Source organism: Panthera tigris, chromosome E1 (assembly GCF_018350195.1).
Source record: "Panthera tigris isolate Pti1 chromosome E1, P.tigris_Pti1_mat1.1, whole genome shotgun sequence".
Classification (NCBI taxonomy): Eukaryota; Metazoa; Chordata; class Mammalia; order Carnivora; family Felidae; genus Panthera; species Panthera tigris.
The window spans coordinates 6,930,779-6,955,104 of NC_056673.1; the positions used below are offsets into that span (position 1 = coordinate 6,930,779).

At 59.2% G+C, this 24,326-nt stretch overlaps 2 protein-coding genes across 6 annotated transcripts in view; one reads left to right on the forward strand and one right to left on the reverse strand.

Moving 5' to 3' along the window:
- ARHGAP44 (Rho GTPase activating protein 44) overlaps positions 1–1,431 on the forward strand; it is a 181,162-nt gene extending 179,731 nt beyond the window's left edge. For 2 of the 3 annotated variants that reach the window (XM_042965730.1, XM_042965728.1), the window contains one exon: positions 1–1,431. In XM_042965730.1, the coding sequence (XP_042821664.1) occupies positions 1–140 (140 nt within the window). In that variant the 3' untranslated portion in view covers positions 141–1,431. The other variant, XM_042965729.1, reaches the window with a different exon arrangement.
- On the reverse strand, positions 1,425–24,326 carry ELAC2 (elaC ribonuclease Z 2). 3 transcript variants are annotated; one of them, XM_042965726.1, is made up of 24 exons: positions 24,051–24,326; positions 23,419–23,469; positions 23,222–23,292; positions 22,414–22,478; positions 21,315–21,372; positions 19,857–19,925; positions 18,365–18,472; positions 17,407–17,465; positions 14,351–14,409; positions 14,190–14,262; positions 13,524–13,636; positions 11,805–11,900; positions 10,883–11,021; positions 10,716–10,801; positions 8,961–9,079; positions 7,512–7,608; positions 5,814–5,952; positions 5,395–5,433; positions 5,179–5,288; positions 4,093–4,192; positions 3,904–4,018; positions 3,718–3,796; positions 3,024–3,168; positions 1,425–2,499 (listed from the first exon to the last, which is right to left on the reverse strand). In XM_042965726.1, exons 1-24 carry the CDS (start codon positions 24,281–24,283, stop codon positions 2,263–2,265), a joined length of 2,460 nt encoding a protein of 819 aa, XP_042821660.1. In that variant the 5' UTR covers positions 24,284–24,326; the 3' UTR covers positions 1,425–2,262. The 3 variants fall into 3 exon arrangements, with proteins under 3 accessions (XP_042821660.1, XP_042821659.1, XP_042821661.1); XM_042965725.1 differs by having other exon boundaries at positions 3,904–4,024; XM_042965727.1 differs by lacking the exon at positions 18,365–18,472 and having other exon boundaries at positions 3,904–4,024.

Here is a 24,326-nt window from a genome sequence, read left to right on the forward strand (position 1 = left end):
ATCTCGTCCACTTTGACATCCCCTCCATCCACGTAGAGCTCGGGCCGCCGCTCCGCCTGAGCCCCCTGGAGCACGCGCGGCGACACTCGGTGACGGAGAAGAGGGACTCGGAGGAGGAGTCTGAGAGCACCGCCCTCTGACCCGCGCAGGCCCCGCCCACCACCCACCCTGGAGCGCCCCCTGGGCTCGCCGAGCGAGCGGCTGTGCGGTCACTGCCAGCGACGCTGGAGTCGTGCGCCAAACTGTCCCCTCCGGCCTGCGCGGCCGGAGTAGGTGCAGAGTTCGTTTGTTCCCTGGGGTGGTGACTTTGGCCTTTTGTTTGATCTTTGCCTTTTGACTTTGTGCCTATTTTGATCCACTTTCAGCACCCCCCGCCCCCCCCCCCCCGGGCTTGCGCGTCAGAAAGGTCGTTTGCAGCTGCAGGCTGGGGGTGCGGGCAGGGTTGGGGTGCCTGGTGCCACCCGCGGTTGCCCTCCCAGGCTCTGACAGCTCGGGGGGCGCCCTCCCGTCACCTCGGTGACTGCAGGGGACCCCCCCCCCCCCGCCCCCCACAGCAGACTGGCTCTGGGATCCAGAAATCGTGGCAGCGACGTGCGCCCGCAGCGCAAGTCGGAGGGTGGGGGAGGCAGCCGGTGTACAACCTGCGGCCGCCCCTGACGCGCGGGCTTTAAAGTCAATGGCTTAACACAAAATTTGCTTCCCTTCCTAAGGGTTTTGCTTTTCCCTACCGTGTGACCGAAAGCTCCCGTCACTACCTTCTCGTTTTATACTTCTGAATTTCTAATCTGATCTTGAGGGCGCCTGGACGGCGGAGGATGGCGCCCGGCCCCGCAGAAACCTCTGCCGACAGTAACTACCCCCATACCCCCCTCCCCTCCCCCGCCCCACGCAGGTCGCCTCTCCTTCCCGGAGGCCGCAGGGAACAGCAATAATCGCGCGAACCCGAGCAGCACGCAGGAAGGGAAGGTGGCCCTCGGCAACGCGGGGCAGGACGCACGGCCCCGCGGCCTGCGCTCAGCAGTGAAGCGGGGTCGGAGGACACAGGAAGCCCAGTCACACTTGGGGATTGAGGGAGTGAGACGGCATCGGGTCTTGCATGCAACTCAAAAGTTCCGATTTTATCCGTTTAAAATCGATGCGATCTACCTATACATGATATAATGTTTGTATATATGAAATCTATATTTGTTGAATTTGAGCCAAACTAAACCCATGTATAGGTGTACAATGAGAAATTCAAATGCTTATTTTTCCCCCCCACACGGTGGAAAGGAACCCTCCCCGCTGGTGGGATTTTGCCACTTTTGATGCTAACAAACAGCTTTGCTCACTTCTGGCGAGGACGGTTCAGTACCCAATTTGTAACGGAGCCCAGGGGTTGAAAGTTACCTTTAAATACATGTACAAATAGTTGTCAAAAGTAATGTTATTAAAATAGATTTATTATCCCTGAGCGTGGCCTATCTTCTTGTTCTGACCATCAACTTGCCGGGAACATTCCTCCTCGGGAAGAAACCTGAGCCCAGGGCTGGGCAAGGCTACATCCTTGGTTTCACTTTGAAATCTGTGTGTTCTCCGGGGAGGGAGAAGACACAAATAAATACCAGACTCATCTTTGAAGATTCCCTCCGTTTCCAAGCACTAACCTCAGCGTTGTTAAATCCCACAAGGAGGGCAGGAGAGCCAACTCGGGGTCGGATTTCTCATGACTCCAGGGTGGTGAGGGGGTCTCCCCCGAGCAGTGGGAGGACCCGCGTCTTCCTGAGCCGGCACGGCTTGACTTCTGTCAAAATCCAGGGCACGGAGGGGTGGCCACTCCCTGGGGACAGGCTCCGGAGGTCCTCGCCGTCACCGGAGCTGACTTCCAGGTCACCCTGGGTGCAGGGCGGGGAGACGCCTGCTCAGAGGTGTTAAGAGGACGAAGCAAAGCACTTAGGTTCCACGCGGCATCTTTACTGGGTTCTGTCTTTGGAAGTGGTATTTCTCGAGTCTCGGGCACTCACGTCCACGACGCAGCGTTCCTGGGACACGGCTTGCCTCGGGTGTGCAGATAGAATGCATTGGCTGCGGCAGGCGTGGGCACGCCATTTTTCGTGACTTCCTTAAAAATTGGCTTGTACCGAATTCCAGCTGTCCGTTTTTCCATCCGGCAGCCTCACGTCCCAAGGCCGGGCTGGGCCCCGCCGAGGGCCGCCCAGGGGAGCAGACCCGGGGCCACTGTGCAGAGGATGCCAGCCTCCCGAGTCCGGGGTCGCCCTGCCTTCACTGGGCCCTGACCTTCTTGCTCTGAGGGCTCTGCGGCTGCTCCGGGAGGGCTCGTTTCTGCTGGGGCGTGCCGTCCTCGGGGCCGCCCGCCTGCTCCCCAGAGAGGAGGGCCGCCCGCGCCAGCCGAACCCCCCGCTTCTCCCTGCGCCCCTCCATCTCCTCGATGTCGCCAGCAAACAGGGCCTGGAGCGGGGCGATCAGCTTGGAGACCGTGGCGGAGTCCCGGAAGCAGACCTGGGAGGGGAGCGGAGAACAAGGACGTGCGTCAGGGTCAGCTGCGCCGAGGGAGCCCTCGGCCGCGGCAGGTGCCGGCTCGCCCCCCACCCACATTCCTACCGGCTTCCTACCACCCTGCCTTCCTACCAGTGGGAGGAGGACAAGGCCGCGGGAGGAGGAAGCCCTCTAGGGAAAGGGGCAGGGACGCCCCGCTCGTGGCCAAAGGAGCAAAACCGCACAGGGGTCAGGAAAGGCAAGGCTGCCCGTCCTCACTCAGAGGGACCAGAGGCCCCAGGCTGGCTTCCTGGCCAGCTGACGAGAGAGAACACCGACTCCCCAGCAAGTGCCGAGGCGCAGACGCGGCCGTGGGGACGGCCGGGCCTGACTCCTCAGGGACTCCAGTGGCCAGAGACCCTGGTCCAGCCCGAAGGCCCCGGAGAAGGTCGGCCTTGCCATCCTGCCGGGGCAGGCCATGGCGGGAGGATGGACAGACCCCCCCCCTCCTACCCGGAGCCCCCCGTGCAAGACCCACATGCACAGACCTTCATGTGGTCAAAGGCGATCCCCACTTTCTCGTTGAAGCCGGGGCTGAAGAGGGGGACCTTGGCGTAGCGCTGGCTGAAGTGGGTGAGCATGGTGAAGCCCGCGTTCATCCGCACACCCACGCCGATCGCCTGAGACGTGGTGCTGCCGACAGAGGGCGCACGTGAGGCCGGCGCCCAGCGGAGGGAGACGCCGTCGCACACAAGCCCCGGGTCCCCGGCGCGCCCCGGGAAGGCCGGGTGGGGGCGGGCTCCTCCGTCAGCGCCCCTACTGCCTACAAACTCTTCCTGACGGCCGGATTCTGCGCACACGCCCCCAAATGGAGCCCAGGCCGGGGGTGGCGTCAGGGCGCCCGTCCTGAGGGCAGCGAACGGGCAGGGGGCTTCTCGCTTGGGGTGCATACTCTTGTCACAGCAACAGCCTGCGACCCAGGCGGGCCCGCACTTCCCCGGGCAGCTCTCTGCTGTGGCTTCCGTTTCTGCCACCATATGCGCAATACTCGATCCCCACCCCGGCTAGCGCCTGCCTGGACGGCGCTGCAGAAATGAGGGCAGAAGCCCCCACGGCCTAGTGGGAAGCCAGCTGGCCCCGTGTCACGGTCCCTGGAAAGCACAGTCGTTCCCTTCGGGGCTGACGCGAGGTGGCTCCGAGTGCCCCCGGGGGAGAAGGGAGCGGCTCATCAGTCTCCCCTACCTGTGCGTCTTTTCCACGGCCTCCTCCTCCAAGCCGTCCTCCAGCGTGGCCTCGTGTATCAGGAGGGTGGCGTCCTTCCCTAGAGAGGAAGCAGCACACACTGGAGCAGCGCCCTCTGCCTGAGAAACGCTGGGTCCCGGGTCCACACCGCCATCCGTTCCCCCGCCCACACTCGCCTCCACTCACCCATCTGGACCAGAGCCTCGCAGGGCATGGTGTCGCCGGAATAGACCAGCTTCCAGCCGGACGTGTGGACCAGCGCACAGCCGAAAGCATGCTTGCAGTGCCGGACCAGGCAGGTCTGAAACTGAAGGAGCGGCTGAGCAGCCTCTGGCTGTGCCCCCGTCACCCTCCCGCCTGCGGGCGCCCCCTTACCTCTCCCAGATCGCACGCTTGCAGCAGCGAACCAATCAGCCTTTCAACCTCGGGGCTGGGCACCTCTGCCCCTTTCTGAAGGCATTTGGCGGGAATCAGGCTGGGAGAAGACAGAAGAGTTTAACGGCAAGCGTGAAAAAAAAAATGTCACGCGTTTTTTAAATTATTTTGAGAGAGGGGGCGCCTGGGTGCCTCAGTCGGTTGAGCGTCCGACTTCGGCTCAGGTCATGATCTCCCAGTTTGTGGGTTCAAGCCATGTGTCGGGCTCTGTGCTGACAGCTCGGGGCCGGGAGCCTGCTTCGGATTCTGCGTCTCCCTCTCTCTCTGCCCCTCCCCTGCTCATGCTCCGTCTCTGTCTCAAAAATAAATGAAAACGTTAAAAAAAAAATTATTTTGAGAGAGAAAGGGAGAGCAAGTGGGGGAGGGGCAGAGAGAGAGACTATCCCAAACGGGCACTGTCAGCGCAGATCCCGACTCATGGCTTAATCTCACGAACAGTGAGATCATGACCTGAGCAGAAATCAAGAGCCGGTCACTCAACCGACTGAGCCACCCAGGTGCCCCTGGGTGTTACCTTATGTTATATTAACGTGATTCAAAGTACAAGTGTCTGGCTAGAAAGCCCCAAAATCGTTATTGTACGGAAAGTATTTAAATCAGTAACTAAGAGAAGAGAGTTGTCGTTTAAAAAGAGCCAAACCAAGCCCCGAGGCCGCGGTAAGAGACCTCGCGGATGAGGGCCGCCGGAGGCTACAGTGAGGGGACCGACCCCAGGCACAGGGACTCCCTCCCCGGGTCGCCTGTGTGTCTGTCGGCCCCTGCTCGGGCGCCGGGCCCTGGGCCGCTTTCACGGAGAAGTGCGGGCGGAAAGCTAGGAACTAGAGCAGAACCGAAAAGAGGCCTGGGCTGAGATGCGACGCGGGACATCAACACAGGCGCGCGCGGGGAACCGTCGACGGTTCCTGTCCTGGAGTCAAAGCGTCCCTACCCCGTCGCCCGCCGCCGGGGGCCCAGTCCCGGGGAAGGCCGCGGGGTCCCGGCGTCTGGCGAGGGCCGCGGCCGAAGGCGGCAGGTGCCGACGCTCACCTGACGTGGTGCAGGATCCGCTGGCACTGGTGGTGGTACTGCTGGAGCCAAGCCCTGAGCTGGGTCGGGGCGACCACGGGCAGAGGGTGACACGGCTTTCCCAGAGATGCCTGAGGCAAGGACACCCGAGGGACGGGAGCTCAGGGTGACGGGAGATGTGGCTGAGGGGTGAGCCAACCAAACTCAAAGGACAATAAAAGTGCGCGCGGCACTTACCAGGGCTCGCTCCCTCTGCAGCAGGATATTTAGCAAGCCCTGCAGGGGGGAGAAGGGGACACGCGTCAGCCACGTCCGGAGTCCCCTCCGCCACGCCTCGTCTGGCTTCTGGCGTCCTCCTCTTGCAGCCGCTCCCACCTCCCTATCGGCCACAATCCGTGGGCAGCGTGACCAGGGACAGCGCGGGGGTCTGGGGTCCCCACTGGCCCTGGGAGGTCCCCTCAGGGCAGGCTCGTGGGCAGGCAAGCCCGGTGAAGGCTGACAGCGGGACCTTGTCCAAAGCAGTGCACCGAGCGGAGCGACCGCACCAGCGAGAGGAGAGCCAAGGCCCTGGGCACATCTGGGCACAGCAGGAAAGGAAGCGGGCAGCGCGGGCCAGAGCGGCGCCTGCCCGCCGCCGGGGTCCCTCCGCCGCTCACCGTGTGGTGATCCGCGTGCAGGTGGGACACGAACACAGCGGCGAGGGTGCCCAGGACCCTGTCCACCTCGTCTCCGTAGTGACGGCACAGCTGCCCGAACGTGCCTTCGCCACAGTCCAGGAGGAGGGACCTGTCGGGGCTGGGGACGAGGGTGACGGTCACGTGGCCGGGAAAGGCCCCTGGGGCCCGCGGGGCTCCCACGTCCGGAAGAGGCGGGGCGAGCGGCTGCGTCCCTCCCACGCCTTCCCACACCTCTCGCGCGCTGAGAGGCCGAGCCCGACGCCGCGGCAACTCCGGACGCCGGAGCTCATCACACACAGGCGGCCACCGGCCACGGAAACCCCTGAACACACACAGCACCCAGGGCCACGCGGATGCCGGCGCCCGGCTCGTGAAACGGGAGGACAAAAGCATCTACTCGCAAGGAGGCCCCTCGGGTTATCGGAGCTGAACCCGGCAACGGCCCCCGCGGCCGCACCGGCGCCGGGCACGGGTGCGCACGCGGGGCAGCCGCCCGCTGTGCTTCCGGTCGAGCAGTCCTGGCCTCCTCAGCCCGGGCCGCCCCCTGCCCGGCAGGGGCAGGACAGGCAGTGACCGCCGGCGGCGCAGGGGGGTGACCGGCGGAGGCCCCGCTACTGCCGGGGAGCCGCTCGCGGAGTCGGGCCCCGGGTGCTTCCATCCCGACGGCCCGTCTCAGCCTCTGCCCCGCGGGGAGAGGCCAGTCTCCCGCAGGCCTTCGTCCTCCTCCGGGAGGGGCCGTCCGGCAGGGGGCGCTGTGGCCGGGCTCCGCGGAGAAGCCCCAGACACACAGACACGTGACCTTCTGGGCAGGGACCGCGTTGCGGAAGCGCCTCCGGACGAGTCGCGTCAGGCTCAGTGCCACTGGGGGGGGGGGGGGGGGGGTCGGTCGGGAGAAGCCCCTTCCACGGAGCCTCTCAGCCCCCAGAGGGAGGCCTGGCCGCCTGACTGCTCTTCCGGGGTCCTACGGAGTCCGTCCCAGATGCGCGCACGCTTGATGTCAGGGCGCGCCTCGTACGTGCCGTGCGCACTGGACACGGCTGGCATCCGAGACGAGCACGCACAGTCTCAAAGCGGGCCCGGCCCCTCACAGTCTGACTTCCTCCACGGACGCATCTGCAGACGCACGGCGAACACGGCCCGGCGCCCGGGTTAACTTCTCCGCGGGCGAGGACGCCAGCCCGACCCAAGAGAACCGAGTCCGGGGGCCGAGCACGAGACGGGCGCACCGGCCCCACGGCCGCTCCACGCACCAGCAGACACCAGCTCGGGGACAGCACGGCGCGGCGATGAACACACCGCCTCACTCCGGAGCTGCCGCGACCGACGGTGGGAACCGGTAGCCTCTCTGAGCGTTGGTTTACCGATCAAGGCATCGGGTGGGCATTGCTTCATAGGGTTAACGTGAAAACTCAGCGAGATGGTTTCTCAGCAAAGCGCACGGCAGACGGCAGGGCCGGCTATTTTCATCAACAGCGCAGGGGACGAAGCCTGGTGAGTCGCGGAAGCGCCAGCTACTGAGGTTAATCACGAGACGCATCCGCGCCCACGACTCCTCTCCCCGGCACCCTGGCCGAGAGGACGCCCCATCTGCCCCTGGGCCGGGCGGCGGGGCAGGGGTTCTGTTTGGCAAGTCGGGGCGGTGCCCGGCGCGGGGGGCGGGCTCCAGGAACGCAGTACCTGATGTTGACAAGCGTGGCGCTGACGTTCCGAATCTTCATCGGGATGGCAGACCCCGTCCCGAGGAAGACGATTTCTGGATACTGGCTTCCGTTCTCTATGGAAAAACACACACAAGAAAGAGCCCATTTCTGTGGGTCCAAAGTGAGCCGGCACTCAGCCACGAGGGGCGTGAAGTCTCGCTTCCCAGGAGGGGCTGCGGATCCCACGTGGCAGGGCCTCAGGAGGCGAGGCCCCCCCTCCACTGGCTGTTTGGGCGTCAATAGCTGTCTGGGAGGAATGGCAAATAAATCCCACGGCCCTTCCTTGGAAAGAAGTGCTCCTGGTCCTTTACGAAAGGAAGGGGACTTTACGCTGCGAATCGTTTACCTCACGGGGCGGGTTCTGCCTGGCATCCAGCTCTTCCCACCAAGAGCTTTACAGGGGACACAAGCAGGCTGGGAGGGGACGCACCGCACGCAGGTTGTCTCCAGAGGAGGCGGAGCCAGAACCAGAGTCTAGAGAGACTTGATGGTTCCGAAGCCGAGGCCCCTTCCGTGGCGTCAGCCAGCCTGACCAGCTCCGCGTGCACGGCCAGGAGCCTGATCCGGGTGGATCTTTCACACGCAAACCAGAAATGCAATCACAAACCCAAAGCGGACAGACGGGACGGCTACTTCTGGGGACGCGAGCCTCTATACCCGCCCAGGCAAACTTCCACGCAGAAACTGTAGCCGGGGGCGGGGTGCCTGTGTGGCTCGGTGGGCCAAGCATCCGACTTCGGCTCAGGTGGTGATGTTGTGGTTCATGGGATCGAGCCCCACATCAGGCCCTCTGCTGTCAGCGCAGAGCCCGCTTCGGGTCCTCTGTCTCCCTTTCTGTCTGCCCCTCCCAAGAGCACACTCGTGCTCTTTCTCCAAGATAAACAAAAAACAAAAACTCCAGAAACTGCAGTTGGGTGGAAGGCCATCTGGCCCCATGAACGCCCACCGGTTTCCGGACCAGCGTTCTCCGCTTCTATCATTAGCTGAAAAGCACCCTACAAACACCAGCTCCCGGAGCCAAGGTCACCAAGCTGCCTCCAACTGCTCTTGCTGACGGCACAATGGTGAGTGTCACCCGGCAAGGCGGGCGTCGTGGCCAAATCTCTTGCGGATCCTTAGCAAAGCCAAGACCGGATCCCGAGTCAGCTCGGCCAGGGTTCAAAGCTCTTTCCGGAGGCCGGCAGGAGCTCCCAGGCCCGCCGCACACAGCCACGTGCCTTGCAAAGAATGGCCGGTGCCATCACCAAACACTCTGATGTACCTGGTCTTGGCGCGAGGGCAGGCGGCAGGCACGGGCACCGGTGTTCTCAGAGAACACACGTGACGTCACTAGCCCAGGTTAGAGGGTGCCTGCCGACCTCCTACTTAGCGCTCCGAAAACACCAGCGGCCAGCAGAGGAAGGCCGTTCTGGGGTCTTCCGCTCACCTGTGGGGGTTGGGCCGTCCTGCACAGCCTTCTGGTATTCCTGCACACTTTCCTGGAAGTTGGGGAGCTCCAGGGCCTCGGCGATGAACTCCTCAGGATTGCAATTAATAACCGCGTCCCTGCAGGGAGAAAAGCATCTCAGGTGACCGGCCCGGGCACGGCCTCAAGCAGACACCCGAGTGGATGTCTGCAATTGACTTATGGACGTGACCCGCAGAAAGTCCTTCACATCAAGAGTGAAGGCCAAGTGCCTGAGACCCCAGGCAGTCCTGTCCTCCTGCTGTGTGGACGCTTCCTTCTCAGCCTAGTCGGGGGAGGGGGGGGGTCTCAGAGCAAGTTCTGAATAGCTTCAGCCCCTCACGACATCTCAGCTCAAAGTCTCACGAACCCGGCACGACTGACATTCGGGGCAGGGTCCCGCGTGCCACCCCGACCTCCACCCACTCAATGCCACTGGCAGCCCCCAGGCCCTCCCGGGCTGTAACCACCAAAAACGTCTCCAGACGTTGCCTGACGTCCCTTGGGAGCCAGAGGAAGGGAGGGGAGAGGAGCAGACGGCCCTGGTGGACACGCACAGCCCACGAGCAATGGCTCGCGTGGTAACAAGTCCTCAGAGCCCAAGAACCCTGTGGAAACGCAGGCCTTGACCGATGCGTTTCTAGCGAGGCGCCGGCGATGCGACGTGGCTGGTCCCGCCACACTGATAGGCAAGGCTCCGTCAGCGGCTCCCCACCCCGACCGGGCACTCGCGCAGGGAGGCCGGGCCCGGCTCCCCAGAATCCGACCCGGGAGGCCCGGGACTTGCACCGTGCGTGGGCATGAGGCTCATCTGGGTACCGGCTGGGCTCAGCTTTATGAACCTTGTGTGCAGAGGCTGACAGCAGGCTCCGAAATCTGAAGACCGCACGGTCTGTAAAAATCCCGAGCACTCGTCACAAGAGCGCGCGGCGTGCAGTCACAACACAGTGGACGGGAAGCTTCAACTCGCTCAGGATTCGCTTGGACGTGAGAGATGTGTGGGCGGGAGGCACTTCCCACGGTACTGGCTGGACTGGTAGAGGCTTTCCTGCCGGCAACTTAACGCTCACCGGATGCCCTCTGACCCAGTAACCCCACATCTGCGAACCCCCCTGAGGGAACAGAGTTCCCCTCAGACGCTTGCCTATAAAACACTCAATGCTTCAGTAGAACAACACAAAACTAGAAACGTCTAAAATGAACAAACACCCCATCTGCAATGCCATTAGAAATCCGGTTACCAAAGACCACGTAATGACTCAGGAAAAGAAAGACGTGTCAGGTCACAGATCCACAAACACACTTTTCAAAAGATACATTCCCTGCTTGTTCCAATTTAAAAACAGAATGTTAACCATCAATTTCTCTCATCTCGGGAATGAGATGATGGGTACTAATTTTCTCCATCAAACACACGTTACTTGTCTGACGGAAAACAAGGGACACGTATGTGTCCCTGTCATCATGGGGGAGACTTTGCAAAAGCTTCGTCGCTGGCCTCATCCTCCCGCCTCGACCCAAACCAGAGCCGCGTGTCCTGGTGACTTTGCTCTGGGACGCAGCCGCCCCCATTCATTTACTGCTCGTCCGGGGCTCATCTGCAGCAGGGACAGAATTCAGTGCCCGAGACCAGGCCATGTGGCCTGCACAGGCTGCGGTATTCACTACCTGGCCCTTCACGAGAAGAGCCTGCCGCTCCCGCTCTAGACCCTTCCGTCAGCTCAGAGTCGTCCTGACCTCTGCCACTCCCTCCGAGGACGCAGCTGATACTTGAGGAGGCACTCGCCCCGGACGATGGGCACACGGGAAGCCGGGACTTCCTCCTGGAAGAGACAAACCCCACTGCATGGAGAGAAACCGAGCCGAGGGGCCGGGCTGGGCTGGGGGACCGTGTGGGGCACTACCTGGCGGCAGGGGGTGGCGAGCGGGGGGAAGATGTCGGGGTGGATGAGGCTGAGCTGCGTCTGGATCTTGTGGCTGCGGAGATTGTGGACGGACGAGCAGCTCTCGTTCAGGACCAGGTGCTGGGCGGCGGGCCCGAACCTAAGGCAGAGACGGCGTGTTCACGGTGCCCTGCAGGGGGGACCCCGCTGCGGGGACAGCAGCGACACCAGTGCACGTAGGTAGGTGGAGGGGCTCAGAGAGAGGAAGTTGCACTGCTCTGCTCGGAGTCCAGTGCTCTCTGCGGACCGGAAAGAGCCCAGAAGAAACCAGAAAGCTAAGACGTCGGGCGCCTACGTAGGGACTGGGAAACAAAACGGAGTTCAGGGTAGAAGAAAAGGCACCATAAAAGGAGAACAGACCACGTGTGTTAGGGCTCAGGCCCTCCTCCAGGAACAGAACGTGACGACCAACCAGCTATCCAGGAAGGAGCGGAGGGGGCGCCTGGGTGAACAGGGGGCTGGGGGGTGGAACCCCACCACGTCACTCTGCGCTCAGAGTTTAGCTCCGACACCACCGGGTTTGGCCCCGCCTGGTGCTGAGCTGGGCCGGCGTGGAGCGCCCTCTTCTCCCGGTCCCGAGCGTGGGCAGATGGCCACTCACGGGACGGAATGAAATAGCGAGGCACCAGCACACTGCCTGTCACGTGCTGGGTGTCCAGTGACCTGAGGCTGCTGTTCTACACTCGCCAGTCTCTTCTTTAGGACTCGGCCACGGGGTCATCAAGAGCGGGCGGTGCTCACTGGGACACCGAGTGTGCGGGGACCCCACTAGCTGCTGGATGCGTGCGCATGGCGCCACCTAGTGGCAGCTGTTCCCCACGCGGGGCACAGGTGTCTGCCCGGGGGAAGGAGGGGAGGACAGACGGACGGCACAGGGTCCTACCTCTCCATCCACTGCTGGTACCTGGAGTCCGCAAGCACACGCTCCGGGGCCATGTGAACCACCAGCGCCACGGGGGCCTCGGCATTTCCCTGGTACCTGGGGGGAGGGGAGAGCGGCGTTTTGCTTCGGACAGTGATACAGGCTCACAACGTTTGCACGCGGTGCCTGTGCAGCCATTGGGGGGGGGGGGGGGGGGCGCTCGGCTTGCTCTCCGGGTGGGTGAGCACAGGGAGGGCGCCAGCTGGCCCCTCTGGTTGGCTCGGGGGCTGCCCGCCGGGCCTTCCCGCGGGCGCCGCCCGCCGGGCCTTCCCGCGGGCGCCGGAGACAATCCCCGTCCCCTCCGGCCACAGGGGCTCGGACCTGTGGAGCAGGACAGAGGTTCTCCAGGCCTCTTCTTGCTCCGCCCCCCATCTTTCACAGCAGCTCCCCCCATAAATCTCGGCACCTCCAGGTCTGCCTTACTGCCCGCCTTCCAGTAGACCCAGGGCACAGGCATGGGCCGTTACAATGGTCTGTGATTCCACCGTCCAGAGAGAGAGGCTCACTTTCTAACATGCTGATGCATTTCCTTCCGGTTCCCGTAAAAAAATTCACACAGTATTTTTAACCTGTCCTTCCCTTCCGCGCACGCACATGCACACAGACATACGGACAACACACACACACACACACACACACACACAGAGCGCACGGGGTCGTGTGCTTAAACCTCACAGCACTGCCTCAGTGCACGCGCCAATCAGCTCACAGGGACTCCAAGTAGCTTTGCCGCCACGGCATGACTGAAACACGAAGCCTGTGCCAGCCGGGTACCCAGAGTCACCCAAGGAGAAAAGGCGGGTCTGAGGAAGAGCTTCTCACACTAACCTGAAAGAGTTAGAGCTGCCCCAGAAGGTCTGTTGTGATAAGCAGCATAAAATGACTGAGTGAAACACGTAAATCAGAATTAGGAGCAGGGGAAACACGCAGAAGAAACCACGAGGAACGGGAGAAAGAGGAAAGCACAGGCGTGTGGGGCAAAGCTACCCGGGATGACAGCCGACCTGAAAACGGGCCCCGCATCTTTGCATGACAGGAGACAACGGAGCCCAGGCCACCGGAAGATCAGAACAAAGGTGTTCCGAGACTAAGGTTCCATCCCTTAACACAGACCCCTGACCAAGACTCTCACACACGTCAGACCTGCCTCAACAGATTCAATGCAGGCAAGTGAACAATTTATGAGCTAAAAATAGTCCAGGGGCGCCTGGGTGGCTCAGTTAAGCATCTGACTCTTGATTTTGGCTCAGGCTCATGGCATCGAGCCCGGCAGAGGGCTCCGTGCTGACAGCACAGAGCCTGCTTGGGATTCTCTCTCCCTCTCTCTGCCCCTCCCTACTCACGCGCACGCTCGCTACGTCTCTGGAACATAAATAAACTTTAGAAAGAGAAAAAAAGGGCTGAAAACAATTCTAGAACGTGTCCTAGACTTAGCACCCTAACCAACCGCTGATCTTCCAGTCTGCAAGGGCTCTCCGGGTCTCAGTCTTCCCTAATTTCACTCACACGCTCGTGTACTCCGTAAAGCCCGCCGACTAGCAGTCCCTTGGTCAATCCTGCCAGCAGGGGCCTGACCCCGGCACTTGGGGCTGGGAGCACGGGCTTCCCAGACGCGGCTCCGTGCCAGGAGAAAGCACGGGCCAGGCAGACGCCCTCCTCCACCCCGACGGCCCTCGTCACCTCTTGAAGGTGGCGTTCTCGCAGACGGGCCGAATGAATCCTTCGTCCGGACACTCCACCACAACAAAAGCAAGGCCGGGATCTGGAGGAGTACAGATCTCTTCAGGCAAAATCTGCAAAACAGCGGGGCGATGACTCTCTCCGAGGGCAGAGCCCCAGCTCAGCAGACATGCAGGGAACTGCCAACCGCACAGAATCCCTACGGAACACGCACGGACCAGCGGGAGGATCACCGCCCGCCCCCTTCCCGCTCGTGCTGCTCCTCTACACGTACGCAGACCTGGAGAGGGCACTTCAAACCCAGAGTGGCCGTGAAGCCGGGCAGGACAGTCAAGGTTCCCTCGGGTTTGTGGCCGTTGGTTCTGACATTCTCAGACGCCAGAGAAAACACCCTGGTTAAGAGCACGGTGGCGGTCCTTTGGGCCGCGTGCCCCAAGCCCACCCTCAGGGGGTCTGTCGTATGTCCGACAAGGGAGAGCACCCATCCCGTAAAGAGGAGGACCCCCAACCCTAACTAGACGCTCTGCATTTACACCCAAATGTGGCCAGCGTGGACACGCTTCCCTCAAAGTGAGCTCTGTCTGCGGGGCCCAGGCCAGAGCACAGCTGTCCCACGTTTGGGCCCCCACGGGGACTGCGGACACCTCACGGAAACGGGCGCCTCACCTCCCTGCCCTCGTAAGTGACGCTCCTCCCGTCCTTGACAGCAGCGATGATGGGGGCGATGGCAGCCGTCCCGCTGAAAAGAGGAGGCCAGCCACGGGTGAGCCGGGCACTGCGGGGACACGGGCCCCCCGCCCACCCCCCGGCCGCCCGGCCACACTCACACTGGGAGGCCCAGCTCCTTGGCTTTGAGCACCAGGAAGTTTCCTTTCTTCACGTGCAGCTGCCACAGACAGAACGCAGACGTCATCTCAGTGAGGGAGGAGGAAGCTCAGCTTTAACCACTTTTCTTGGGTTTTAATCACCTTTCTGGTTTTATGTTTTTAGTGTGTGTGTGTTTTAATGTTAATTTATTTTTGAGAGAGCGAGCGTGAGAAGGGGAGGGGTGGAGACAGAGGGAGACAGAAGATCCAAAGCAGGCTCCACGCTGTCGGCACAGAGCCCGACGTGGGGCCCGAACCCACGAACCGTGAGATCATGACCTGAGCCGAAGTCAGACGCTTCACTGAGCTGCCCAGGCGCCCCTGGCTTTGCTCTTTAATTTCGGTTTCTTTCTTACCGCTTGATGAAGCACTCAGGTCCAGTTATTGCTTTGAAATGAAATACACCATATCCCATGCTATATCCTGAAGAAGTCACTGATTCTCAAATACTTTAGGACTAAAAGCTGAACGACCTAAAACCCAGCACATTACTTCCTGATGTTAACTTGTTACAGATTAATAAAATACAATCCATTTCCAAATCAAAAGTATCCTTCAAGCATCCTTGAGAAGAAACAAACACCTTTCTGTCTGATCATCCCATACTTACCATTTAATAGCTAACAGGACGTGACCAGAACCTTGTCTAACAGAAATGATCGCACAAATCCCTACAGGACCCAGAACCGTGAGGGCAGTGATAGGCACTTAACACGGGAGTGATCTTCCCCCTGTGGTTTTCGCAAACCCGTAACAGGGAGCTGCTTTCATCCTGGAGAAAAGTTGTAATGAAAAATGCCCGACATGCTCTTACCATGCCGGAAGGACAAACAACAAATCCCGCCCCCAAACCTGATAGTCACCCTCCTGTACTTAAAAAACACGTACGTTCATTCTACGGATCTACGTGTTTCATATGTAATAATAAAAAGTCAGAAACGGCATAAAAACTTAATAAATCTTTGACTACGAAGTTCCACTTGGTTTTCATTTTCTTCCTTAGATCTTTAAAAGGGAAGTAACTCTGAGGGCAAAGCCTCCAATTTGGATCCTTGAGTCTTACTGGGATTCTAGAATTTTCTAGCTCGGCAAACATTACCCTAGATGAAGGATTACAGCTTTAGTGCATGTAACACAAAGATGATGAGCTCAGATGACGGCTTCAGACAGCATCGTCTGTGATAACGTGACCTTCCCTCCACAGACCCTGATGGGCTTCAGGATGGAAACTACGTCTCTAACATTTAACAGGGACTTGCAGACTAAGGCAGGCAAAACCCCTCCCTCTACTCCAAGCTGACTTCAGCCCACAAGAGACATGTGCCCACCTGAGGGCACGGAGTGTGTGGCAGGCAGCGGAGAAGCAGAACACAATCCCATGAGGCCCTGCGCTGGCACACGGCGGTCTGAAGCCCATGCTCTCCTAGCAGAGGACAGCCCGAGTCCCAGGCCCTCACACGTAGGGCCTCTTGCCTTCGACCCCCCACGGCCTGCACCAGCTCAGCTGTGCTGCCGTCCAAAGCCTCAGCCGGGAAGCAGCAAATTGGCTCCAGGAGGGATAAGGGCCCACAGGCTGATCGGTGAGAGCAGGGCCCAGACGGGGCAGCAAACAACAAAGGAGGGGACACAAGGGCCGGGGGGGCCATAGCCCACAGCCTCGGGAACGGCGGCCCAGCAGTGGCCAGGTTTACAAGTCGGGGGGGGCGGCCCCACCACACAGGGCACACTTCATCACGCTCCATGGCCTCTACTGAGAAAAGAGGGAAGGACCTCATACAATTTACAGATTACCGTATAAACCTACTTTAAAAATTGGGGGCACGTAGGTGGCTCAGCATCCACCTTTGGCTCAGGTCATGAACTCACGGTTTGTGAGTTCGAGCCCCCCATCGGGCTCTGTGCTGACAGCTCAGAGCCTGGAGCCTGCTTTGGATTCTGTGTCTGCCACTCTCTCTGCCCCTCCTCTGCTTGTGCTCTCTCTCAAAAATAAACATTAAAAAAAATTATTTTACTGCCTAAAAACTCAGACATACCCAAGTAATAAGCCTATCGACAATAGTACCTAACTTATAAAACCTACTATTACTTAAATAAATTGACCAGGGCGCCTGGGTGGCTCAGTCCGTTAAGCAGGTGACTTCAGCTCAGGTCATGATCTCGCATTCAGTGAGTTCGAGCCCCACCATCGGGCTCTGTGCCGACAGCTCGGAGCCTGGAGCCTGCTTCAGATTCTGTGTCTGCCTCTCCCTCTGCCCCTTCCCTGCTTGCAATCTGTCTCTCAAAAATAAATAAACATTAAAAAAAATGTATTTCAATCAGGTTGACAGAAGTGATACAATCAATGATCCTGCAACTGATAACGATTACTACTTGACCTTCCAAAAGTGTTTTCCCTGATTGGTGTTATAATTTGGATGAAAATTACAAACCTATTTTAAAATCAACATTACTTCTCAAAAACCAATGAAAGCCCACAAAAACACATGTAGCTTTACCACAGATTAAAGTGTTCGCTACACTTAATAAAACTTTAATGCAAAGCCCTATTAAAATCAGGCCATTAGTCAAGTTTTTAAAATACTCTATTGTCATAAAATTTTCACAGAATCGGACCAACTTCAGATTTGCAGACACAGGCCTCAGTGAGTGCTCGCCGGCATTAAAATGAGTCTAGTTCGAGTGGTTTAACAGCTACGGTAAAACCATCTGAACTAAAAGAGAGCTGAAGGAGTCTGAACGGAGGCCCGATTCCTTTGCAGGAACACAAAGCCACATTTCTGAAGTGCAAGACGGCTGACTGTTCCCAAGCACAAACCACACGTAGGCGGAAGGGCTCCGTTGCCGGAAGGGCGTTTGAAAGTACATAAAATTATAGGTGGCAGATGGAGACACAGGGGGTCTGTGCTCCTTCCCGGCACAGGGGACTCGGGAGCTGCCACCTCAGAATCACAGGGCAAGCACTGACGGAAGGTCACCACGCACGCTCACTTTTGAAAGCCCACCGGGGAGGCGCTTACCTTACAGACAAAGGCTACGACCAAGGACGGGTCCCTGCCACGCTTTCTCTGGCCGACACCTGAGGAAAACCGAATGTGGTCAGAACGAGGCCAGTGTGAACCTTCTCGGGCTTCCCAGGTGGATGGTCATCCGAAGTCTGGCTTCGTGCAAAATGGAACGGACACAACCGTACGAGACAAGGGTCAAAGAAAACCCTGGTATCCTTTCTGCGGCAGACATGGATGTCGTCCCACTGGCGCCGAGATCGGAACAAACAGAAAATGCAAACTGCCCACCGGAAAAGCTAGAAATGTCTGGTGAAACGTTTCAAAAAATGACAGTGTACCCAGACGTGGAGAAGCGAAAGCAAGCCGTAATGTGCTTTATAAACAAGTGTACAAATACGCGAACGAACTCGAAAGTCAAAGGCCTGCAGGGAAGATGCCCCTCTGCCACCCACACCAGGGTGGCGCACAGGCCGGCCCTTCTGGGGCAGCAGACCCGACCAGGGCAGAGAGCGGAACGACCGGCCTCGCCCGCCGTGCTCCCACGCCTCCAACACCTCTACTCCTGGGATTTTCACTCACTTTCCCAGCAGCCTGTCGTTCTGCAGGAAAAGGGGCAGAGCCACTCACTGATAGGGCCCGTGGGCTGAGCACTTCGTGCACTCGTGAAAGATCACCTCGTGTTAACGAAGGCCGCGAGAGGCTGCGTACGAACCCATCTGCCGGAGCCTGCTCTCCTCCGGGTGCACGGAACACAAAGTTTGGGGCCCACCCAGGGTCGGGGACTGGCCCTAGAGCTCCATACGGCCACCTTCACCCTCTGCCCACGGGCCAAGTCCCACACTGACAGAGAAGCGCCCGTTTTACACACAGGCTTCTTACGAAAACAATTCCAACCTGCAGCAGGACGGGGCAGCAGATAAAGAAGCCAGCGTTCTCGAGACTGCATGCTGTTGGGTTTAAATAGCATTACCGTCTGCAAGATGCTGCTCGTTTTCGGTGGATCCAGAATCCGAAGACTGCCCTGGACTGAGTCTTTCTGGACTCTGAGATGGCTGGCGTTCTCCACGCTTCTGCTCGCCTGGTTGGCATGGAAAACAATCAGACCCCACGCCGCGGAGGTGAGCTCACGGCCAGGAGCCCGCTGTGCACACGGGTCGGTACCGGAGTGCCCACTAAACAGCCTGCCTCCTATGACAGTGACTGGGTGCCTCCCCACCCGGGTCTCTGACCAGGCGCCACACCCACCCGGGTCTCTGGGCCGCAGGACCTTTTGATCCCCTTCCCATGTCTGCTCAGCTGAGAGCCCTGACCACGGCAGGGACTCAACAGTGTCTGCGACTGAAACGCAGGCAGGCAGCAGGCTGGTTCACACACCGGCGCCACCCTCCGCGAACAGACCTAGGCCGGCGGTGACAGCGCCGTGGGAGGGCCGTGACTTTGCAGCCAGTTAAGTCTCCAGGCCAGTAAAACAATTCGCCATGCTAAGAGGCCGGCTGGGCCGCTGTCTCGCAGAAGCCCGCCCGCTCCCCCCGTGCACGTTCCTTATCGGCCCTAGGGGCTGGGACGGCCGGCCAGCTTGGGCCACACAAGCTCACGTCAAAGCAAACGGTCACATGCCAGGAAGGGAGGAATAGAGAGGGACACACATCAGGCCCGGGGGGTCGGGAGGGGTCAGGAAAGAGAGGACATCTGACCAGGAGTGAGCCAGACAAGGCGGGCTCTGATGCGACCAGAGTCTCACTGGGCCCCAAGCATGTCTGCCTCTGCTCGAGACACACACCCACCTCCCTCCCGCACACACAGGGGCCGTGCAAGCTGCGTGTCCAGGCCAGGGCCGGGCTTCCCGGCCCCCTGCAGGGGGCTGTCTGTCATCTGTGTCCCTTGAGCACCTGGCCTCGCTGTCAAGGGAACGTCCCTAGTGCCCTGCGTCCTCCTCGCCATCAGCAAAACCTGGCCCAGGGTGTGACTGGCCAGACACAGATGAGACACACGTGGCGGGGCCTGACAGGCGGACGGTCTCTAAGTCAAAACCTCGTCGTCCGATCCTGGGACTCGCGAAGGTTCACGGGACCTTCTGAACTACTCACAACACTTCTATCGGTATTAGTGTTTATAAAAAACGCCTTCCTAGCGCAAACCCCTCCAGCATCCCATCACGAAAGGAGTGCTTACATCCGCGGCAAATAAACCCCAAGTGATAAACGTGCAAAACTGACAGTGCAGATTACGATGTCCCAAAGTACAATCACGATCGTTAGGAGTCCAGTGTGTCTGGTAAGGTTGTAAACTCCTGAAGGGCAGGAACCGTCTTAATTCTTCCACTAAATTTCCTGATCGCATTGAGAACACAAAACCAGGCACACAAAGCCAGTACTCGAGCATTTTCTATTTTCGCACGCCCCTTTCCTTGCCCGGGACCTACATGCCTCCCTCCTCCCAGGAAACGGGGCTTTTGTACTCACTGTAGATGGGGACCTGGAAAACTGTCATGGTCTCATCCTTGTATTCGGGTGCCGAGTGGGGCCGCACGGCTGTATGAAAAAGACCACGGGGCAGTGACTGCACTGGACAGAGGCACTGGGGGAGAAAGAGCCTTCCAGATCACCAACCACAAGCAAATGGTTTCCCTTGGGATTCTGCTGGGAAGCTACACTAAAACCAGAATTTCTGAGTAAATTACAAATTTTAAGAAAGAAGCACCAATGTATTTTCATCGGCCAATACTACGCTAAATGAAAAAAATGTATTATCACTACCTGCTTAAAAAAAAAATTCTCAAATTTATTTTTTTTAATTAATTTTTTTTTAAAGTTTATTTATTTTTGAGACAGAGAGAGACAGAGCATGAACGGGGGAGGGTCAGAGAGAGGGAGACACAGAATCTGAAACAGGCTCCAGGCTCTGAGCTGTCAGCACAGAGCCCGACGCCGGGCTCGAACTCATGGACCGCGAAATCATGACCTGAGCCGAAGTTGGCTGCCTAACCGACTGAGCCACCCAGGCGCCCCAACAATTCTCAAATTTAAAAGGCATATGTTAACACACGGCCTCGTGACACCAAAAGGAATGCATCATCACAGCTGTAAGAACCACCATCCGATGTGAAATAAGATGTTAGTGTTTCCATTGAAGATGAGCATCAGGGGCGCCCGGGCAGCTGGGCTGGGCGTCCGACTTTGGCTCAGGTCATGATCTCGTGGTTTAAGTTAGAGCCCCAAGTGGGGCGCCTGGGTGGCGCAGTCGGTTGGGCGTCCGACTTCAGCCAGGTCACGATCTCGCAGTCCGTGAGTTCGAGCCCCGCGTCAGGCTCTGGGCTGATGGCTCAGAGCCTGGAGCCTGTTTCCGATTCTGTGTCTCCCTCTCTCTCTGCCCCTCCCCCGTTCATGCTCTGTCTCTCTCTGTCCCAAAAATAAATAAATGTTGAAAAAAATTAAAAAAAAAAAAAAAAAAAAGTTAGAGCCCCAAGTCAGGCTCTGTGCTGACAGCTCGGAGCCCGGAGCCTGCTTCGGATTCTGTGTCTCCCTCTCTCTCTCTCTCTGCCCCTGCCCTGCTCATGCTTTCTCGCTCTCTTTCAAAAATAAATAAGCTTCAAAAAAAAACAAAACAAATGATGTTTGAAAAGGAGTGTTAACAAACCAGGGACGCAGACTGCATCGTGGGCTCCGCCTGGCCCCAGGAGGAGGCCACCTGCCTCCCAGCAGAGCCCAGCTGGACCGAGTAGCATCTCTAGCCTCTACCTGGGGGGCAGGAGGGGGCGCGCAGAAAAGCGCAACAGGCAAGATTTAAAAAATTCATCTCCTGTTGATGAAGCACGGGGTTTTAAGGTTTCACGGGGTCCAATTTTTATGGTTTCTCCTTTGAGAGACTGGGGCAGACAGAAGGCAGAAATGGCCGATCCCGAGTCAGAGGCAGGAACGTACCCAGGTCTATTCCCTTCAGCGGACCAGAAAATGTTTTGATAGCTTCCAGGTATTTTTCCTACAAAAGAGAAAGAAGGAAAGCAGCAGTTCCGGCGGCGCAAACGGCAACGGGCAGTATGCAGAGAAGTCAACGTAAAAGCCCAGTAAGTATTCCGAGCCACCTTTGCAGAAAGAGTCACGCGGTGGCCGCTCTACGCTAGAAGCCAAGGGTTCAGCGGTGAGCGGGGGACGCGCTCCCCAGCCTCGTGAGACATAAAATCCGGCGACAAAACTGAACCGAGGCAGAGCACAAACCCCCGGGGAGTGGCAGCCGTGCTGAGGGTCTGCAGGAAGCCCGTGGGACGCGGGGGCCGGGGTACGGCCCGTCCGAGAGTCAGGCAGGCTCCCCAGCAAATGTCCTTGCGACGGGGCTCTGGGGGCTCAGAAGGAAAGCCCTGGGACAGGAAGGGGCTTCAGGGAAGAGCTAAGAGGGGCCCGCGGAGCCCCAGCGTGGGGACCGAGATACGGAAGCCAAGGGTGGGCCAGAGCCGGGACCCACAGGGCTCCCAGGCCCTACTGCGGGGGCGGCACTGTGCGGGGTGTGACTTCCCTACGGGTGCGTCCCCACCGCGTGGCGGGTATGAAGCTGTCACGGAAAACACGGGTAGGAGACAGACGGCACGAAGGCCTCGAGGACAGACAGATGGATGGATTCGAGGCACTATTTTGGAGGCAGAATTAACAGCACCTGGCGGCTGCCTGCCTTTCATGTTAAGAACTGGGAAATCACGATGGGCACACCACTTCGCGGCAGTGTGCAGGGGCTGCCTGGGAAGGTACGAAGAGGTCTGAAATGTGCGCGCGCACTTGCTACCGAACACGTAAGGAGCTGGCCTAGCGCGGACCCCTTCGCAACTTTACGGAACATCACAGCCATCTGACAGAGGCAGAAACCGAGGCTCTAGGAGATACAGCGACTTGTGCAAGGTGACACGGCCTCTTTAGCTTGAAAGGCGGTTAACTCCCGAGGGCAACAGGCGAATTTGCAGAAGCAGAAACGCTCGCGACTCACATTAAAAAAGGAGTGGTTGACCTTGGCAGCTAGTCAGGAGAGACTCACCAGCTGTGGCGGTCCCGAAAGCACACACTTTGGGAGCCCGGTTTCCTTTAAGGTGAGAATCATTCCTGGAAGGAAAGAAGGAAGGAAGGAAAGAAGGGAGGAAGGTCAGCCGTCTCCTCACCGTGCCCGGAAGCTGCCACCAGGGGGCGCACTCCTCGCTTAACCAGCTATTTATCTACTCGTCCTCGTTCAGGCTTCAGTCATCAAGGGCCACGTGCAGCAGTGACGCCTGCCGGGGGTGTAAGGTGACTGTAACCATCACCACTACACCCTCCGGTTTACTGGCACGTTTCTCCAGTCCAGCAACTCAATAAACGAAGTGGATGGTAACGCTTGGGAAGCGGCATGCGTGTTAAAATCTGTCCTTCTGACTCACAGCTTTTCATGCTGCAGCTGACTGGGCGAGCATAAAAAGAATTCCAGCGCGCAGGGGCCCCTGGGTGGCCCGACTTCAGCTCAGGTCATGATCTCAGGGTTTCTGAGTTCCAGCCCTGCATCGGGCTCTGTGCTGACAGCTCGGAGCCTGGAGCCTGCTTCTGATTCTGTGTGTGTGTGTGTGTGTGTGTGTGTGTGTGTGTGTGTGTGTGTGTCTGCCCTTCCCCTGCTCATGTTCTGTCTCTCTCTCTCAAAAATAAGCATTAAAAAAAAAAAAAAAGAAAGAAAAAAGACTCCAGCTCCCGTGGGCTCAGAAGATGGGCAAAAATGAACAAACAAAAAAACAACAACAAAAAACAACAAAAAACGAACAGGGCAGGCTAAAAATCCCAGACTTCCCTCCAGCCTCTAACTTCAGAAAGAATATACTTACCACACAGCCCCCCAACATTACACCAGTGCATTCGGGTCAAGAATATGTTATCCAAACGAGCCACCTTCAACCTAAGAAAGACAGAACACTTGAGCAACACAGGGACCCTCTGTGCTGCTTCAGAAGCACTGCTGTCTGTCACCTCGGCGTTCAGGGCCCACAATCACCTCCGCCCCAAGAGAAAACGGCGGACTCACTTGTGCTCCTGCATGAGTCGCTGGACGCCTTCCCCACAGTTGAAGAGATACCTACAGGACACACGTTACGCAAGACATTCAGGAGATGCTACTCTGTAAAAGCTCTGCCACCGTTTTTACATGCTTTACTGTTCGCTTCGAGAAAAACACAGCGTTGCGCTCCTGGGCTGCATTTCTGGCGTGAAGATGCTGCTTGGGAACGAACCCTCCTTAGAGGAGCGGCGAGCAGGGGACTGGGGGCCTGTGTAGCAGGCTGGTGCTGGAGCGAGATGGGTCCTCTCCCCCATCACCTCACCAGACCTGATACCACCCCACACGCCAACCATGAGGTCCCGGTGTCGGGGCACACGAGAGGTCGTGCGGCCAAAGTGTGCCACGAGGGGGCTCGGGGCCCAAGGGTTGGAAAGAGGACGCTCCTGCCCAAGTGTGCAGCTCTCAGAGGCCCCCGGGAGCCCCACGGCCGTGGGGGTGTGGGGCATCTGGGACCCCCCGCACCCCCCAAGGGGCCAAGCTCGGCTGCAGCAGCGGAACTCCCCACGGGTGACGCGGAGACACCGTAGCCCCGAGGGCGGGCGGGGCGCGACAAGGGGACGCCGCCTAGGCCCGGCCAGACTCCGGGGCGGCGCACTGACCGGTTGTACTCGGAGAAGACGTAGAGCGCCGCGCCCACGTCCCGGCCGCCGGCCGCCACCACCTGCAGGTACACGGTGTTCGGGCCCCCGGGCTCCCACGCCGCGCCACGCTTCTCCCGCGTGCGCAGGTGCCGCAGCGGGTCCTTGGGCGGCCGCTGGCGGCGGGCGGGTCCCTGCGACATGGCGCGCCCGGCCGCGGACCGCAGCAGCAGCACCGAGCGAAAAGCCCACATGCGCCGGCCTCCGCCCGCGCTCCTAAGGCTGCGGGTCACTGGG

Excerpts from the sequence above, each read along its gene's own strand:
- ELAC2 (XM_042965725.1), bottom strand. The coding sequence starts at position 24,283 with ATGTGGGCTTTTCGCTCGGTGCTGCTGCTGCGGTCCGCGGCCGGGCGC. Across the intron at positions 22,479-23,221 it reads TAATGTTGGGGGGCTGTGTG|GAATGATTCTCACCTTAAAG; the intron begins GTAAGTATATTC and ends CTTTCCTTCCAG. Across the intron at positions 2,500-3,023 it reads TCGCCTTTGACCACATGAAG|GTCTGCTTCCGGGACTCCGC; the intron begins GTCTGTGCATGT and ends CTCCCCTCCCAG.